The sequence below is a fragment of the Ochotona curzoniae genome, unplaced genomic scaffold (genome assembly GCF_017591425.1).
Source record: "Ochotona curzoniae isolate NIBS_2020 unplaced genomic scaffold, NIBS_Ocur_1.0 scaffold_4683, whole genome shotgun sequence".
Classification (NCBI taxonomy): domain Eukaryota; kingdom Metazoa; phylum Chordata; class Mammalia; order Lagomorpha; family Ochotonidae; genus Ochotona; species Ochotona curzoniae.
The window spans coordinates 14,787,837-14,805,599 of NW_024467121.1; the positions used below are offsets into that span (position 1 = coordinate 14,787,837).

The following is a 17,763-nucleotide window of genomic DNA, read 5'->3' on the forward strand; positions in this document are numbered from 1 at the left end:
ATCATAGGACACAGTACAGTGTTTCAACACATAAAGACAGCATAAAATTATCATACCAGGCAACTTGAACTTTTAGTTTCCTTGTGTTTTCTTTGTGTTGAAAGCCTACCAGCTCATCTCTTCCAGTTATTTATATAAAACATAATACATCAGCATGAACTATAGTCATACCACTATTCTGCAAAATACATTCACTTGTTACCTTCACCCAAATATATTGTGGTATCCATTACTGAATCTCCCCTCTAACTCTTCACCCCCCCATATTTGGTGAAGAATACACAGCATTTGTCTCCCTGTGTCTGGCTTAATTCACTTCCATTTTCAAGGCTTGTTTTATGTATTTGAAAGACAAAATGGCACAGACGAGGGGAGACAGAGAGGAAGATCTGTCCATCGGCTCATGCACCCACTACCACCATGTTCTATTTGTATCAGTTAGCCAACAAGCTATAACCTAGAGACATCCTTTCCAGACCATTCCTAACACCTGCCATGTCTTTATGCAAACCAGAAAATGAGGTCTTCTTCCTAACAAATATAGACCCATGCCAACCACATGACCTGGAAAGGTGGTGACTGACTGAGATGCCATGTAAATTAAATATGTGATCTTGTTTATTTTTCTAGTTGTGATCATGAATGTGTGCCTATCACCCATATTCTGTTGGGCAGTGTTATAAATTTTTAGGAGAATATATAGATTGATCCAGGGCCTTTCTATATGAAGATAATTCATCATGGTTGCAAGTAAATCCTAAATGAGAAAGAGGAGGAGGAGTGAAAATCTATGTGTGCACCAGGCACATGACCTTCACACTGAAATGGGTATATATAATTTTTTTTAAAAAAGGCCCAAATACAATATTGTGGCATGGGGCATAAACAACAGTGCCGTAATGTTAATGTGAGAAGATGGAACTGGAATTGTGCAAAGTCAAGAAGGAATGCAAAAAAATCAAGTGTTCAGGCTGTGAGTCTGAAGCCTGGCTTTGCTTTTTAAGCCCCGAGTCAGTCTGAGTCTGCTTCTGCATCTTTAAATAAGGAATAGCAAATAATAACAATAATAGTAATAATAATGATAGTGATAGGGAGATGAAATGGATTAATCCTCATGAAGGGCTTAGCTTTAAATATAATATAATATCAATTTATTATATAACATAATATAATATATTATATATAATATAATTATAAGTATAAATATAATTAAATTATGATATAATGATATAATATATTGTATAATGATTATGTTATAATATAGTAATATAATATAGATTTATTATGAATAAATATAATATATATTTTAAATATAATGAACATTCACGAAGCAGCAGCTGTGTCTAAGGCTTTGTCAGGAGTCCTAGTGATTCGTCCCAAAGATCTGCACAAAGCAGTAACACACAGAAGGAATAAGAACAGAACGACATGGGAAATATGATCTGTTTTTGATAAATCTGCAGAACAAAACCTTTTAATGCTTTCAATAATTACCTTCCCAACTCTAGGTAAACGTGTGGATAGTTGAACCTCAAGGACTGCGATTTCTTCACGTTCCTGACACATTTGAAGGCCATTTCGATGGTGTTCCTGTCATCTCCAAAGGACACCAGAAGGTACCCCAAGCGTACCTTTTGGTACATGTTGCATACATGTTGCAAAGCATTGAAGCAGCCCCTGGCTCCTGAGTCCTTGCTCCTCCTGTGTGCTCTTGGGAGGGGAGAAGTACTCTAGTTTGAGGTGAGGATACTCCAGCAAGGAACAGTGACCTCTGGGGAGAGTCCAGGATCCTCCACAGCATATACACAAAATGGCATTCCCCGTGGCTACATCTTAAATGAGAGACAGTCCCTTTATACAAACTCTTTCCAGAGCTGGTAGTCATTCCTTGCATGAGTCAAAGCCCTGAAACCCAGCAAACAGTAGCAATCTGGCGGTGACCCCCCTGCTCTGCTCCTTCCATCAGCAATGGATGAGTCTACTAATGCTGATAGGACCCAGAATGGCCAGAAGACAACACCCCTTCACCTATGAGCATGCGCAGCTAGCCAGTTCTCCTATGGAGGGATGTGAGGGCAGAAAGCAGATTCTAGCACCACCCTTCTGATACTGGTAAAGCTCTGTGGGTTCTTTCCTCAGTTTAGAATAGAAATTAAAAGCCAGGAATCTGCAGTAGACAGAAAACAATCATTTGCAAAGTGACCAGGTGAATGGGGAAAGAAGGAACAGGAAAGCACCTCCCGGGAGAGCCAGGAGATAGGATGTCTCCTGAAAAGAGAGAGAAAAAAGACAGTGAGATTTTTTTAAATTTCTTGGGTTTTTAAGGATTCCCTGACTCTTCTTTGTCTGGGCAGGCACTTTGGGGGGAAGATGTTCCCCATTGGTGGTCTCACAATCAATTAGGAAATGGCAAATGGCTGGGCAACGCCCATGCTGCCCGCTGGAAGATGTGGCCAATATTTTAGCAGGTGTGAATGGTCTCACCTTCTTTCCAGGCTCATGTCTCCTTCAAGCCCACGGTGGCACAGCAGAGAAAGTGTTCCAACTGCTCTGAGACTGCGGTCGACGGCCAGCTGCTGGTGATGTATGACGTGAACAGGGAGGAGAAGGCTGGGGAACTCGAGGTGCGTGCACACTCCGTACAACTCCCATGTGGTGGCTCAAGAAGGCTTGCTTGAAAAAACTCCCTGGCTTTACCAGCTTTTCCACACTTAGATAATCCAAAGAATCACGGAAATTATGGAGCAAGGAGAAGCTCACAACCATAGTCTATAGAATGATCTGGACGTATCGGAAAAACCCAGAGTCTAGTACATCGTGGGCTTTCATAACTATTTCTCTCTTCCCTTTTGCTAGGTCTTCCCAATTTCCCTTGTGCCAGGTCAGAGCCTTTAGAACTTATCAAAAAGTCTGTGAGTTTCTCCCAGGGACACAAGGTGAAGTGTGTTAGAGTCTACAGCCACATGCCCTGCAGCTGAACACTGTAATAAAAGCAACCAAAAGGCTGTGGGAAGAGAGTAAGGCAAGCCAGTTGTTTGCCAACCAAGACGGTAGTCAGAAGCCTAGAGGGGCAGTCTCCCATTGACTAAGGGAAAACTCCCAGGTCTCCCAAGTGGCAGATCACCATCCTTCAGGATCTGTCCTGCTGTTTCTCCACCCTGATTTCTAGAATTCTGTGGCCCCCTAGTGTTGAACTGCTTGTAAAACCCCAAGTGAGTTGTGCTTGTTCACAACAGAATTGTCTGGAACTCTCCTCCCTACTACACCCTACCATGGTCCAACTCCCACATGGTGAACTAAGTCCAAATTCATCCTCACGACCCGGCATGGGTGTCCTTTCTTTGGGGAAGCTTCCCCCATTGGAGATACTGCCACTGGGCGCATTTCCGAGGCCTCTTCTCTCTTAAGCATGGTATATGCATGGTACTACAAGTGACCTGCACTTACCTGCATCCACTGCTAGCCTGTGAGTGCCATGAGCAGAGGGACTCAACGCTGATGCGCACGGCCTAGCAGAATGCTAAGGACAGATTGCCATGAAGATGAGTCGGAGTGGAATTCTCTACTGAGAAGGCTCAAAGTCAGTTCCCACCTGGGCTCCCTTCTCCTCCTCCTCCTCCTCCTGATTTTTCGCCTCCTCCTGCTTCTTCTTCTTCTTTTTTAAGAATTATTTTATTTTTATTGCAAATTCAGATATACATAGAGGAAGAGAGATAGAAAACAAGATCTTCCATCCATTAATTCACTCCCCAGGTGGCCGCAACAGCCAGAGCTAAGCTATCAGGAGTTTCTTCCAGGTCTCCCACGCGGGTGCAGGGTCCCAAGGCTTCAGGACGTTCTTGACCGCTTTTCCAGGCCACAAAGCTAGGAACTGGATGGGAAGTGGAGCGGCCAGGATTAGAACGGGTGCTCATATGGAATCCTAATGCATACAAGCCGAAAACTTTAGCCACTAGGCTACTGCACTGGGTCCCTGTGTTCTCTTCTTCATAAGCAGCAAAGCCACTTCTCTCCAGGCCTTACCCTTCCTCCCTTGGTCTTCAGGCCCCCTTATCCCCTCACCCTCTAAACATTGATTATGATTTGACCAGCAAATATGTTCTGTATTTCAGGTATTCAATGGGTATTTCATCCACTTCTTTGCTCCTGAGAACCTGGAACCTATTCCCAAAAACATCCTCTTTGTTATTGATGTTAGTGGTTCAATGTGGGGAGTTAAAATGAAACAAGTAAGTACCCCCTTGTTTGGCCTGGGATGTGGGGCTCCCTACCTTCCTTCATCCTCTCCCCGTAATGCAATTGCTTGGTCTTTCTTGCCTGCTCAGTGCTAGAACCCAGGGTGAAGGCTTCCAGCTTGGAGTGTAAACTCTTCCCAAAGCTGGATATTATTTTACGTTCATAGGACAAATGCCCCGAAATACTCCTCAGCATCCTTGCCTTCCCAGCTCCCCTTCCATCTCAACTCTCTCTTTGCAAGCTTCTCTTCCCTCTCTTCCTCTCTTTCCGTTCTGTATCCACTATCTATTTGTGAAACCATCTCAGAAATCCCCTTCAAAAAATTTCATCTCTGCATAACCTTTTCTCATTGTGAATACTCTTCTGTGAATTTATACTTTCAATTATTCCACATATTTTTCTTTAATATCTTGCTACTGTCTACGAGTAACTTTTAGATCTTTAGTTGAGGGTATATTATTTTCACATTGTAGAATAATATTTACTTATCATTTATAATAATATGAAATAATCTATAATGATATAATAATTATAATTACTTGAGGGTGGCTACCCTGTTTTGTGTCTTCCTAATTTGGAACTGAATATAAATTTCACCAATTAATGGGAGAGATACAATTCCAACCAACAAGGAATGTCTTAATTTACCTGTCAACCCTTCCATATGACCAGTTTAAACAATTAATTAATGATATCTCATTCAACAACTTTTTTTTTACCACCATGTGTTCACTAGTATTCTACACTTCATCTTAACCAAAAGACAGAGAAGGAATATTCACTAGTATTCCAACTCCCACATTTGTGTTCCAGTACAAGGTTACTCAGTAGAAGCACTCCTGAGTATTTTGGATGGGATTATTCTGTTCTGTGTTTTGTAGGATGGCTGGCAGCACTCCCAACCTATCCACAACACACCCTCCAAAGTCATGGCCATCAAGTGACTTTGTTGTCCTGTGTCCCCTGGGGAAAGCAATCACCCTCAGTGGGAACCATTGTTCAAATACAATGACTTGTTTGTTGCTTTCTTCTTCCTATCATTCATTTGCTGAACAAATATTTACCAAGTACCTTTTGTGTATCAGGCGTTTAGTTCCATCAGAGAGCAAAACAAATAAAAGGAAAAAGGGGGGAAAATGGTCCTACTCTCCTAGAGCAAATAAAACTTGCATGGGGAGGGGAAGGAAAGGAAAGACAGGGAGAACAGAGAATAAATAGTACACATAATAGGTAAGTTTAAAAGAGCACATAGTGGTAGTATTATGAATAACATTTTTATTAAAAAAAGAACTATGGGCAGGTGTTGTGGATACACCATTTAAGATGTTGCTGTGACAGCCTAATCTTGTATCAGAGACTCCCAGTTCAAGTCCTAGCATCACTTTCATGTCCAGCACCTTGCTGAAGAAGAAGATGTTGGCTCAGGTAATTAGGTCCCTGGCATGCTTGTGGGAATCTAGGAATGAATCCCAGGCTCCAGGCTTGGACCTGGGCCAGTCCTGGCTGTTGACAGGCTTCGGACAATGAACCAGCAGATGGAAAGTCTTTTGTTTCTCTCTCTTTCAATCAAATAAGTAATTTTAAATGTATGGAGGAGACTAAAAACCAATAACAGGATGTATCACAAAGCAACTAATAAAAGAATGAGAAGAAACTCTGGGAGACATAATGATTTAAAGAGAAAGATGAAAAATGCCTCGAGGGAGTGGGTGAATAGACATGAGAAATGTATTTTTCAGGAATGGAGTGAGCACATGGATTTTGTAATCTTTAACTAAGACCAGACAAGCCTGTGCACATGTCAAAATACACAGTAACAGGTAAGTCCAAAGAACCAATAATACATGTCCAGATGACATAGATAAATTTCTAGGTCTAAGAGGTTGTTGCCGGAGGAAGTAAAGCTTGAGTCAATGCTTACAAGGTGACTAGTATCAATGATTGGTCTTGTTAGTTTTCCCTTAGGCTTAGAACTTATATAGTGAGATCTCTCCTCTCTTTTGAAACAGACTGTGGAAGCAATGAAAACAATATTGGATGACCTACATGCAGAAGACCAATTCTCTGTAGTTGATTTCAACCACAACATTCGAACCTGGAGAAATGACTTAGTTTCAGCCACTAAAACACAAGTCGCAGATGCCAAGAGGTACATAGAGAAAATTCAGCCCAATGGAGGTGAGTGGGATTGGCCTAAAGCCCAGTGAGAAACTCAAGTCTTGGCTCACTTAAGGAAATAGCCTTAAGAAAGGTTACCTCCTAGCACAGCAGTCTTTGCCTAGTCTGCAATGACCTACCTTCAACAATATACTTGAAGGTAAATGATGAATGGTAATCCACACCACACACTATTTCCAACCTTTCACACACAAAAAAGTTCAATAAGTGATGCTACCCTTTCTTATTATCTGCGTAGCATAAACTACAATTGTCACAAAAGTTGATTTAGGATGTGAATTTGGTATTTAACAAAATGACCAACCGGTGCAAAGGGCTAACTCACCTGTAAGAAGATAGTTTATCTCACAGCGAATACTTTACTACACACGAAGCTCTTGACCAAGGTGAGCACAACTTGTGTCACCAGGAAAACAATCAAAGATGTTTTAATATTTATTTTTATTTATTTGAGAGGCAGAGAGAGAGAGACAGAGAGACAGAGAGAGACAGAGATCTCCCACCCTCTGGTTTACTCCCCAATTGTCTGCAACAACTGGAACTGGACCAAACTAACACCAGAATCCAGGAACTTAATTCATGTTTTCCACATGGGTGGCAAGGATGCAAGTTCTTGAGCCATTCCCTGCTGCCTCCTCTGGTGTGCATCAGCAGAGGGCCGGAGTGGAAGAGGGAACTGAGATCCTCATTCAGGCACTAGCAGCAGCTTAACCACTACACCAAATGCCCATCCCTCCAAGATTTTTATATTGAACAAATTATGCAAAAACAGCCACTACACAAATGAATCTGATTCCAAGATATTTGTGTGTATGGAAAGAAAGCATATGCAACTGCACACTGTATTCCTTCAACAGGCACAAACATCAATGAAGCACTCCTGCGGGCAATCTTTATTCTGAATGAAGCCAATAACTTGGGACTATTGGACCCCAACTCCGTCTCTCTAATAATTTTGGTTTCAGATGGAGATCCAACTGTAGGCAAGTATCACTTCAATTTTCTCTGGACCACCATGTTCTTAAGAGTGTCCTTTGCTTAGAATGGAAACTCCCATGACATTAGCTCCAGTTTCTGTAACATTTAAAATCTGCTTCCTAAAAGGCTTCTGGCTCCCTTCTAGTCCTCAGACACCTTCAGCAATGCTCTTTTTAAAAAGGATGTATCTATCTATCTATCTATCTATCTATCTATCTATCTATCTATCTATCTTAAAGTTGAGAGAAGTACAGAGATCTTCCATCTGCTGATTCACTCTCCACATGGCTGTAATGACCAGGATTGAGCCAAGGTGAAGCCAGGAGCTAGGAGCTTTATCAGCTCTCACAGATATGTGCAGGGACCCAAGCACTTGCAGCATTTTCCCAAGATCTTTAGCAGGGATCTAAATCAGAAGTGCAGTGGCCAGGTCTCAAACCAGTGCCCAGAATAGATGCCAGCATTGCATGCGGCAGCTTTACCAGCAATACCACAATGCTGGCCCCTTGAGTTACTTTTGAATGCCTCTCTATCCCGCAACATGAGGCATGTGAGTTTGAATTGTTCTAGCATGTTGTGAGGACTGCTGGCATACACTTGTAGTAAAACACGCTGATTTCTTCCATGGCAGATATGTGAATGCTGGGAGTTGTGAATAATAGATGTTTATTCCAGTTCTCCTGGCAGTTCCTTCACATTGCTCCAGCTGCAACCAGAGAAATGACAACGGTCAGATGCAGTCCAATTGAATCATTTTTCAAGGGTGTTGTGTCTTTATAATGATACAATAAGTAACAATGAATGCTGGGTTATGTTGCCTGAGTGTTTCAGGTAAGCCAGCGCTGTATCTAGTCCATGCCTCACTCGGCTGAACAGGATGAAACTGTGAGTGACAATAATAACAGCAAATAGGGTTTGAGAAATATGAAGAGAAAATCGTGTTGTTAACAATGAGAATAGAATGAGAAGTGTCTATGTATTTGTTTTAGATTCCAGGGTTTCCTCCTTCAGATCAGATTACTTTTAAAAATCAAGTTTTGAATAAATCCTAAGAAGAAAAAGGAAAACCTGACAAAGATAAATCTGATTCTCACTCTTTCTCAACTATTTGGTTTCTGTCTTGGAGTCAGTCACTGACTGTTAGTTTTCTTATATCCTTCTAGGGATAGTGCACGCATGCCTGTATACTGTACATACGTGCACATATATGTATATCTACATACACAAACATTCATGCATACATATGTGGATGTGTGTGTACAAATGTACTCCACATATATTTACCTTACTAATTTCCCTTGGAAATTATGTGGTTTTTGAGCTTGCTTGGCACAAATACATAAAGATTCACTATGTTCTGCTTAATAAGTGCCTAGCATCTCACTATTTATTTAAGTGTACCATAATTTTACCAACCTCCCTTATTGGTGACCAATGCTATTCCCAAATAATGTGGCTATGCACCATTGTTTATACTTCATTTCAGCATATATGAGTGTATCTGTAAGAAAAAATTTCAAGGAGCTGAATTACTGGAAGAAGTGGCAAATAAATTGTTAATCTTGATAGGTTTTGCTGAACTGTCCTTCCTGAATTTTCTAAAAATAACTCATTCCTTTTCTATTTGATATCACCAATTTTAGGTGAACTAAAACTGTCAAAAATTCAGAAAAACGTGAAAAAAAACATACAAGACAATATCTCGTTGTTCAGTTTGGGCATAGGATTTGATGTGGATTATGATTTTTTGAAGAGACTATCCAATGAAAACCGTGGACTTGCTCAAAGGATTTATGGAAACCAGGACACGGCTTCCCAGCTTAAGGTAACGTTTTCTTCTGTTCTTTCTGCTTTGTTTTTTAAATGTTCTTAATTCAAAATCATTCAACTACATATCTTTGATGCCTTAAAAAAAACACATAGGGCCACGTTTAACTCAAAAGTGTCATTATTTTAGCCATATTCTGTCGTAAGAATCAAAGACACATTCAGTCCTTTCCTTACCTGTTAACTCCGCTGCAATGCAATTCTGCACCAACCATGAGATGCGAAACAGTAAAGCAATGGGTATGCACTTCCCTGGCCATTGAACAAGGTCTACTGAAGCACCATCAAGGCCTCTGTGGCCCTTCAGCCGCACTGAGCAATTGATTTCCTTGGCACCAAGACCATCTTTTTCCCTTTTAAGAGCATGGGCACCTAGGACATCATCTTTTTAATGATGTAAAACAGATCATACCATGGCCTTCACACTTCCTTAAATATAAGAGGTAAAATTTATTGTTTGTTTTGATGAAATGGACAAGACAATGATATAGGGAGATATATATGTATTTACACCTGAGTGTTTCAGGTGTAATATATATATATATTCCCCCTCCCCCTCTGGCCTCTCTCAGCATCAAATTTAAATTTAGGAACTGGAGAGGGAGGAGTAAGATTCTAATACGCAGACCACCAACCCAGCTGCCTTTCATTTTTATGAGCAACTTCACACTTGTCATAACAGAGGGGGAGATTCTGGGATCTTAAAATAAAGGGCAATGTTCTTAATGAGTGTTTCTCTTTTCCATGTCTCTTTTTTTTTCACCTAATATTAATGATTGTTTTTCCTTGTTCCAGAAATCTCATGATAATAAATTAGGAAGTTTTTCTATGAAAAATAAGAAGAATACCAAAAAAAAATGTTTAGGGCCTACAAATCAATCATTATTTCTTTCTCTTTTTCTTTTTGCTATGCATTGTAGAAATTCTACAACCAAGTTTCTACCCCATTACTTCGGAATGTTCAGTTCAACTATCCTGACACATCAGTAACGGACATCACTCAAAACAATTTCCCCAGTTACTTTGAAGGTTCAGAGATTGTGGTGGCAGGAAGATTCGACCCTGATAAGTTGAAGCAAATACAGAGCATTATCACTGCTACTTCGGTATTTCTGCTTATTTGCATATTGCTAATTGTCAGCCTTGATTAAGTCTGTCTTGCATGTTAGCAGGCTAGTGTTCTGCATTCGCAGAATCAGGCGTGTAGAGTAAAAACAATAAGGGAAAAAGAAGGTATGAGGATATCTCTGCCATCTTCCCATCTGTTCCACAAGTCCTCGCCTTTTCATCCAGCTCTAATCCCCACTTCCATAGCATGCACCCACCTCTTCATTAGCAGTGGTCTCACATTTTTGTTTTGTTTTGTTTTCCTTTATTGTGCACACATCTTTTACTCACTCAAAGCAAACACTGAAGATGTGAATTTATGAGTCTATAATTCTGCTGTCTTGGTGATTTCAACTGAATCTTCCATTGTCTAGGCAAACACGGAGTTAGTCTTGGAGACCCTGGCCCAGATGGATGACTTGGAAGAATTTCTATCAAAAGACAAGCATGCTGATCCCAATTTCACCAAGAAATTGTGGGCCTATTTAACCATCAATCAGCTGCTAGCTGAGCGGTAAGAAGAGTCCACACACCACAGGGATCTGTAAAATACAAATGTTCACTTTGTGTGTCTGAAGTCACACATACAGTTTGTAACAAAGAAAGATAGCAAATTAACAATGTAGGTTTTGGACTATTAATGTCCACTGATTCTAGCACTTACAATAAACCTGGGTTCACTCTTCTATACAACTGAGTTCTAACATAGCTGTGAAGTATACTAAGTCTACAGTTTAACAATTTTTGTGTTGTCCATGTAGGTACCACCCTGATAGAGATGTGGAAATACTAAGAGTTCTTTGTTCTTTCCCCCCGCCCCAGTCTCAACACGCACCCCCCACCACCAGTGGAAACCACTGTTGCAGCATCTGTTACCACCAATGAGCTTTGGCTACAAAAGAAAACACTCCTATAATCTATAGGGCTGGCCCTACCTCCCAGCTTCTTTCATTCAATAGGATACCTGTGAGATTCGGTCAAGTTTTTCAGTATTTCAGTAGTTGATCTGTATTTACTTTTGGGAACAAACCATCATCCAGAGAAGAATTATAGTTATTCAGTTATAATATCAGCTAAGGAAGAACTTCCTAATGTTGGTGCATGTCACCCCTGGTATCTCAGCCAAGTTACATCTCAGCTCTCCAACATAAACAAACAAAATATAAATTGCTTGGAGGCTTGTATGGTTCTTTGGCCACACACTTCAGAGCTACCTGGGACTGTTGGACAAAAGTCATTGTCTCAGAGCCCTGCTCCATTTATTAGACCAGAATCTCAGGAAATGGAACAGGGTTGTCTGCACTAGGTTGGGAAGATGAAATATTCTTGGACTGACAAAGAAAAATACATGATGTTGTTAACATCCTAAAAAGGAAAATACAAAACTATGACATGTGGCTTTCAAGTGAGCAAACTCCCTGCCAGGTGACTGGAATTCACTGGATGTGTTTAATAGCACAGAGCAAGTTGCTGCAGAAGTCAAATGTTGGCTTTTTTTTTAATCCCTGTTTAAAAGGAAAAAAAAAAATGTGGTTCCTTGGGGTTGTGCAGTGAGTGAGGAGGAACAGACACAGCCAAGAGGATTTTTAGAGCAGTGACACTGCTTTCTCGAGTATCACAACAGTGGGCACGGGTGAAAATGCAATTATCCAATCCCACAGACCGTACAACACTGAGTCCTGAGGTCAGCTGCAGACGCTGGGTGATTATATATCAATGCAGGTTCAGTGATTAAGGCGAAAGTCCCATTCTGGTACAGGATGTAAATAGTATAGGAGACAGGGGGAATACAGAAAATCTCTTCATACCTTCTGTTCAATATGGCTGTGAACTTTAAAAATGCCCTACAAAAAGACTTTAAAACAGCAACCGTGCTTGGGACTACAAAGCTAGATGTAACACTAAACTTCATAAAACCAGTTAGTCGTGTTTTCCTCTTGCCTTGTGCCCATCATGCTGACCAGGTCCTCGTGGGGCAGCACAAGTTGGAAGCAGGGAGGATTGTGGGATCTGAGTTCAGCCTCACAGGTAGTGATCTTCTATAATGTCTCAATTTCCTGAGCACAGAAGCCTGGCTTCTACAGAGGTTGCCAAAAAGAAAATTACCAAAACAATCCTGCAGATGTCGCTTGAACATCATATTGTGACCCCATTCACTGCGATGGTGATCGAGAATGATGCTGGGGATGAACGCATGCTGGCCGATTCTCCTCCACAGGATCGTTCTTGCTGTGGAGGTCAGTGTTTCCTATCTAAAAAAAGAAAGAAGAGAGAGAGAGAGAAAAGGGGAAAAGGAGGAGGGGAGGGAAAAGAGAGAGAGAGAGAGAGAAAGGCACAGAGACAGAGATGGCTCCTCTGTTGGTTCAATTTCCAAATGGCTACAAAATCTGGGAATAGGCAGTTCTCAGCCAGGAGCTGGAAACTCCAAGGAGATGCCCTGCATGGGTAGCAGGGACCCAAGTCCTTGAGCCCTTGCCTGCTGCTTCCCATGCTGTGTATTAGCAGGAAGCTGGAGCCAGGCATGGAACTGGAATTCAAACCAAGTATGGCTATATGGGATATCGGCAAAAATCTTAGTCTTTACACCAAATGCCAGCCCTCTGCCCTCTCTACATTCATTTCTGATATTGACACTTAAGGTTTCTCATCTTGTTTAAATTGATGCAACAAATGTGTGTCCAGCATATTGTAAATATTGATCTTTTAAAATAAACTGCTACATCACTGCTTTAAATGTACACAGTGAAACAGAACACAGACCTTGAAACTGGCCATAATCCTTTTAAAAATTAATGAATTCTATTTTAGTCATTGGAAATGTTAAATTTCAAATTTGTATTTCTGTTTCACTTTCCTCACAGAACTATGTCACAATGTGATCTCTTTTTATTGATCACGCTGTTGCTCTGCAAGGAAAATGTTTACAAATCTTAATGTAAGCATTTTTAAATTAAAAATTATGATCACAAGAGTCTCTCATTGTTACATTTTTCACTAGGCCAGATTCAATTAAAACACAATCAAATAAATACATGATAATTTTTTATACACGTGAGAAGCAAAATTTGGTTAGACGTCATCCCTTAGTGAGCAGTGTCACTTTTAAAAATGTACCCATAGGTAAATATTAATTGTAGGTATGTTGAAAGAGACAGAATTTTGCATAAATTTTACTTTTAAAATTATATGGCCATAAATTCTGATAAAACTGGTTGATATGTAAAAGTGGATACCAATTGTGACCAATTTCCTTGGGAAAGTAAACCTGGAAATTAATGGATAGAGGTTTTTTTTCTACACAGGTTCCCTGTATTATGGTGAAAAAGTTCCACCAACTTCGATCCCTTCTTGGGCCAACCCTTCTCCAGCACCAGTGGTTTCAATGCAATTGGCAGCATCTCCTGTGCTTGAGTCCACTCCTCCTCCACATGTGATGAGAGGTAAATTTCAGTGTGGCTTCTACCTCTTCTGTCTACCTCTACCTGGGTGGCATGCGTGCGTGTTAATATTATCACTATGTACAGGAAAAATGGGTGACTTTGATGGGCATCATTGCCTTTTAGTAAGAAAAGCAAGCTCCATGTAGTATCCTGCCACAGCAAAAGTTTCACAACCTGGGGATGGGGCATGTCTTTCTCATAGCTCTAGGGCTGAAAATCCAAGATCAAGGTGCCAGCCAGGTAGGCATCATTTTGAAGCCGCCTAGCTTGGCTTGTAAGCAGGTGCCATTTCATTGCAGGCTCATATGGCCTCTTCTTGTCATGTGTTGAGAGAGATGGAGAGAGAGCATCCACTGGGGTTTCTAATCAGGGCATTAATCTACCATGACAATTGTCATGACCAAGTGCAGAATTTCCCAAGGACTCCACCTCCAGATACCATCACACAGACAGCCAGGACCTCAGTAAATGAGTTTAAAGGAGTGGACAGCTCCATCCATAGTACTACTTTTCCAGCTGTATGAGAGAAACCCTGTGAAATGGAAGATATGGGTCAGTGGGTTAGCTGTGAAAAGGCATTCTGTCTGACCAAGTTATTTAATGTTTCTGTATCTTACTTCCTTCATAATGGAACTTGGCATAATCCTACTTGTATACATATTGATAGCTAATCATTTATTCAACATAAAAGCATTTCTAAAGAGCTAGAATATAGTACTTGACAAATGGATGTTACTAAAAATTAGGAACCGCACATTATAAGATAAAAGTATATTACAGTTGTTTCCTAGATGCATGTCATATTGTAGGGTTTATTTCTAATGCTGTGTAGCAATCCTAGTCTTGCTCATTCTGACCATTCTGAAAATGCTTTTCCCGGGAAGCATGGATAGCAGATGTGTCACCATCTCAAGGACAGTAAAACATGTTCTTCTTTTTCAAACATGTGCTTATTTCATTTTCACTTGAAAAGTAAAGAGACAGAGAGAAATCCCATTCACTGCTCCCTCCCCAAATGCCCACAACATCCAGGACTGGGCCACACTTAAGCAAGGAACCAAAAATCCAATCTAGCTGACCTGCATGGGTGGCAGGGACCCACATACTTGAGCCTCACTTGGTTCCCCCTCATCCCCCAAAGCATGCACACCAGCAGAAAACTGCCCTGGGAGCAGAGAAACCAGGATTTGAACCAGGCATTCTGAGAAGTGATACAGGCCTCCTAGGAGGCTGTTTTGCACACTACACCACAATGCCTGCCACAAGTAAAATGTTTGTGTGTGAGGTTGGACCACTTGGTTTCCTAGTGCAGTTGCCAATGTCTTTGTCCTCCTCCTGTTCATCTCTCTGGCATCAGTTCTGTCAATCAATGAGCCAGAGGAACCATCTAGGGAAAGTGGGAGAGATAGCATCCCTTCTTCCTGCCCTGGCTCCCACTGTGCTGTCTTCATCCAGCTGCCTGGCAATTGGCTAGCCCTCTGGAGCAAGCCTAGGCATACTTAGTTCTCCGTTCTTTGCTTTTTGTTAGAATCGAGTTGGGTTTCAACACTCAAAGAGCATTCCTGCCCCTTAATTCCCCCACCGTAGGCAGGTCAGAAGGGTCAGCTTCACTTGGAACTTTTGGAAATGATAATAGGATAGTAGCTCTTGCTGTTCCTAGAACAGCTTTCTAGACTGATGGAATATAGATTCTTGTGGCATGAAATTCCCACAACTGATTTCTGAAGTGTGCGTCTACCACACTCCAAACATTGTATTTTAACAGAAATACTTCCATGAACACAGAAGGGCTGTTTTATGTCACATCATCTCAGTTGTGTGTTTTAGCTCTAAAATTCTTCTGGGAGGGTCAAAGGAGATTGACTTTTCTACTTCCTTGGTGGTAATACTTTGCATAGTCTCCCCTCTGTCCCTCCACACGTTTACCGGATATGAATCTCACTCTTAGTCTTTTCCTGCCTGTTCATGAATCTATTTTCTGGCTGCATTTGCTTTTTAAACAAATCACCACGTGTTTTACCTCCATACTGTTCTTGTGCACATAGAATAAAATATCTATTTCATCTTTCATCTCTCCTCTTCTTTCAAGATTTAGTTCAAAGCCATAACCCTCACACAGCCTTTCCAGGTTTTCCCAGGAGCAGAAAGTTAACCCTCTTCATTGTCAGAGCATTTTGCTGGGGCCATTATTGCCCACTCACATCATTTGACCTTACACAAGTAGTTACATCTGTCTTCTTGATTAAAGTGTTTCTTTGTTTCAGTGTGCAGATCATGACTTGTTTTATACCTGCATCAAACATTGTCTATGTTGGTGTTTGGTATAGAAGTTTCCTCCCCCTCACCAAATATCCATTTAATGGTTAAATGGGGACAAAGGAGACCAGGAAGAGTACAGCAGGATTCAGATGTCCAAAAACAAAGCTGTATTTTCTTGGGGGCAACTGGATTCTCTGTTGCCTCTGGAATTGATGAACAAAAAGAATAGTCTATCACTTTACTTTTTTCTGTCCTGTTTCTGACAGCTTCCAGAATTACATTCTACTTATCTCTGCTTATACACACATTTGTGTACATGCTTCCTATATAAGTATTTCTTATTGCTTGGGTTTTATTCATTCTTTATCTCTACCTTCTCTGACAACCAGCGTAGTACATACGTGATCAGTACAGAACAAATATTCAGTGTCTCTAGAATAACATAGACTCTGATGGCAGCTCTGTGATGAAGGCTCTTTTGAATGCAAACCTCACAACACTGAGTAAAACACAATAATTTTTCAGGGTACATTACAAGTGCTCAGGGATAAAATACTGTTGTAGCTTCCTTCTCTAATGTTTTCTTTGTTTTCATTTCCCACTTGTATTTCCAGTTGAAAACGATCCACATTTCATCATTTACCTGCCCAAAAGCCAAATGAATATTTGTTTCAATATTGACTCAGAACCCGGGAGAATCCTCAACCTGGTTTCTGATCCGGAGTCAGGTAAATTATAAGTGCATTAGGTCATTAGGTAATTGTCACATTTCCATCAAACAGGTTAGGATGTGTTTCCTTTTTGCCTCAACAAAAGTTCTATGTTTTTCAAACTCATAATTAGTGGGATATTAATCATAAATGTATCCATTCATATTTTGAATCATTCTAGTTCAAAACACAAATGCTAAGAATGAACTGATCTCAGTGGAATACAAAAAAAAAAAAAAAAAAAAAAAAAAGAGGGTGGTAGAAACCATGAAGCAAAATCCTAGTAATTCCCACCAAGTTTTAGAAAGTCCAGTTACAGTGTCCACATATAATAAAAAATGGCAGACAAGAGAGAGACATATATATATATTTTCCTGCAGGGATTTCAGTCAATGGTCAGCTTATCGGTGCCAAGAAGTTCCAGAATGGAAAACTAAGAACTTATTTTGGAAAACTGGGATTATATATTCAAAACAAAGACGTGAAAATAGAAATCAGCACTGAGAACATTACCCTGCATCACGGCTCTCGTACGTCTGTCTTGTCCTGGTCTGACACGGCTCACGTGGCTTATCAGAGGCAAGTGTCATTCCTAAGAATTCCAGCCTGCCTTTAACATATGACTTTATAAATATATCCAAACATCATCAACAATGTAAAATTTAAAACTGGCCTTTTAAATATCAGGAAGACAAAGTTCAGAAAAATGCTCTGACCCATTCCCCTATTTTTAGCTACAGGAAATGTTTTTTGGTTTTTTTTTTGGGGGGGGGGGCGGTCACTGTACGTTTCAGTGTTAGCCTAGTGTATTACATACAATAAGTGCTGAAATCATATGTATTACATCAATGAATGAATCCATCAGCTGAAACCCATATAGCCCTGCTTTGTCAGGGAGTGCACTACAAACAGGATGATTACGCCTTATGCCTAGTATCTTCTGTTAGTACCTGTCTCTTGCTCCCTTGCTCATCTATAAACATGTAAATGGCAGAATCTTAGAGCTGGGAGTAAAAGCACCAATGTTG

At 40.6% G+C, this 17,763-nt stretch overlaps 1 protein-coding gene across 1 annotated transcript in view; it reads left to right on the forward strand.

Moving 5' to 3' along the window:
- Window positions 1-17,763, forward strand: part of ITIH2 (inter-alpha-trypsin inhibitor heavy chain 2) — a 31,594-nt gene that overhangs the window by 11,966 nt on the left and 1,865 nt on the right. The window contains exons 7-18 of the mRNA XM_040968015.1: window positions 1,509-1,616; window positions 2,496-2,624; window positions 4,113-4,229; window positions 6,246-6,414; window positions 7,272-7,397; window positions 9,036-9,217; window positions 10,140-10,325; window positions 10,701-10,840; window positions 12,394-12,563; window positions 13,629-13,766; window positions 16,640-16,753; window positions 17,116-17,314. Coding sequence (XP_040823949.1) covers window positions 1,509-1,616; window positions 2,496-2,624; window positions 4,113-4,229; window positions 6,246-6,414; window positions 7,272-7,397; window positions 9,036-9,217; window positions 10,140-10,325; window positions 10,701-10,840; window positions 12,394-12,563; window positions 13,629-13,766; window positions 16,640-16,753; window positions 17,116-17,314 — 1,778 coding nt within the window. The remainder of the gene's footprint in view (window positions 1-1,508; window positions 1,617-2,495; window positions 2,625-4,112; window positions 4,230-6,245; window positions 6,415-7,271; window positions 7,398-9,035; window positions 9,218-10,139; window positions 10,326-10,700; window positions 10,841-12,393; window positions 12,564-13,628; window positions 13,767-16,639; window positions 16,754-17,115; window positions 17,315-17,763) is intronic.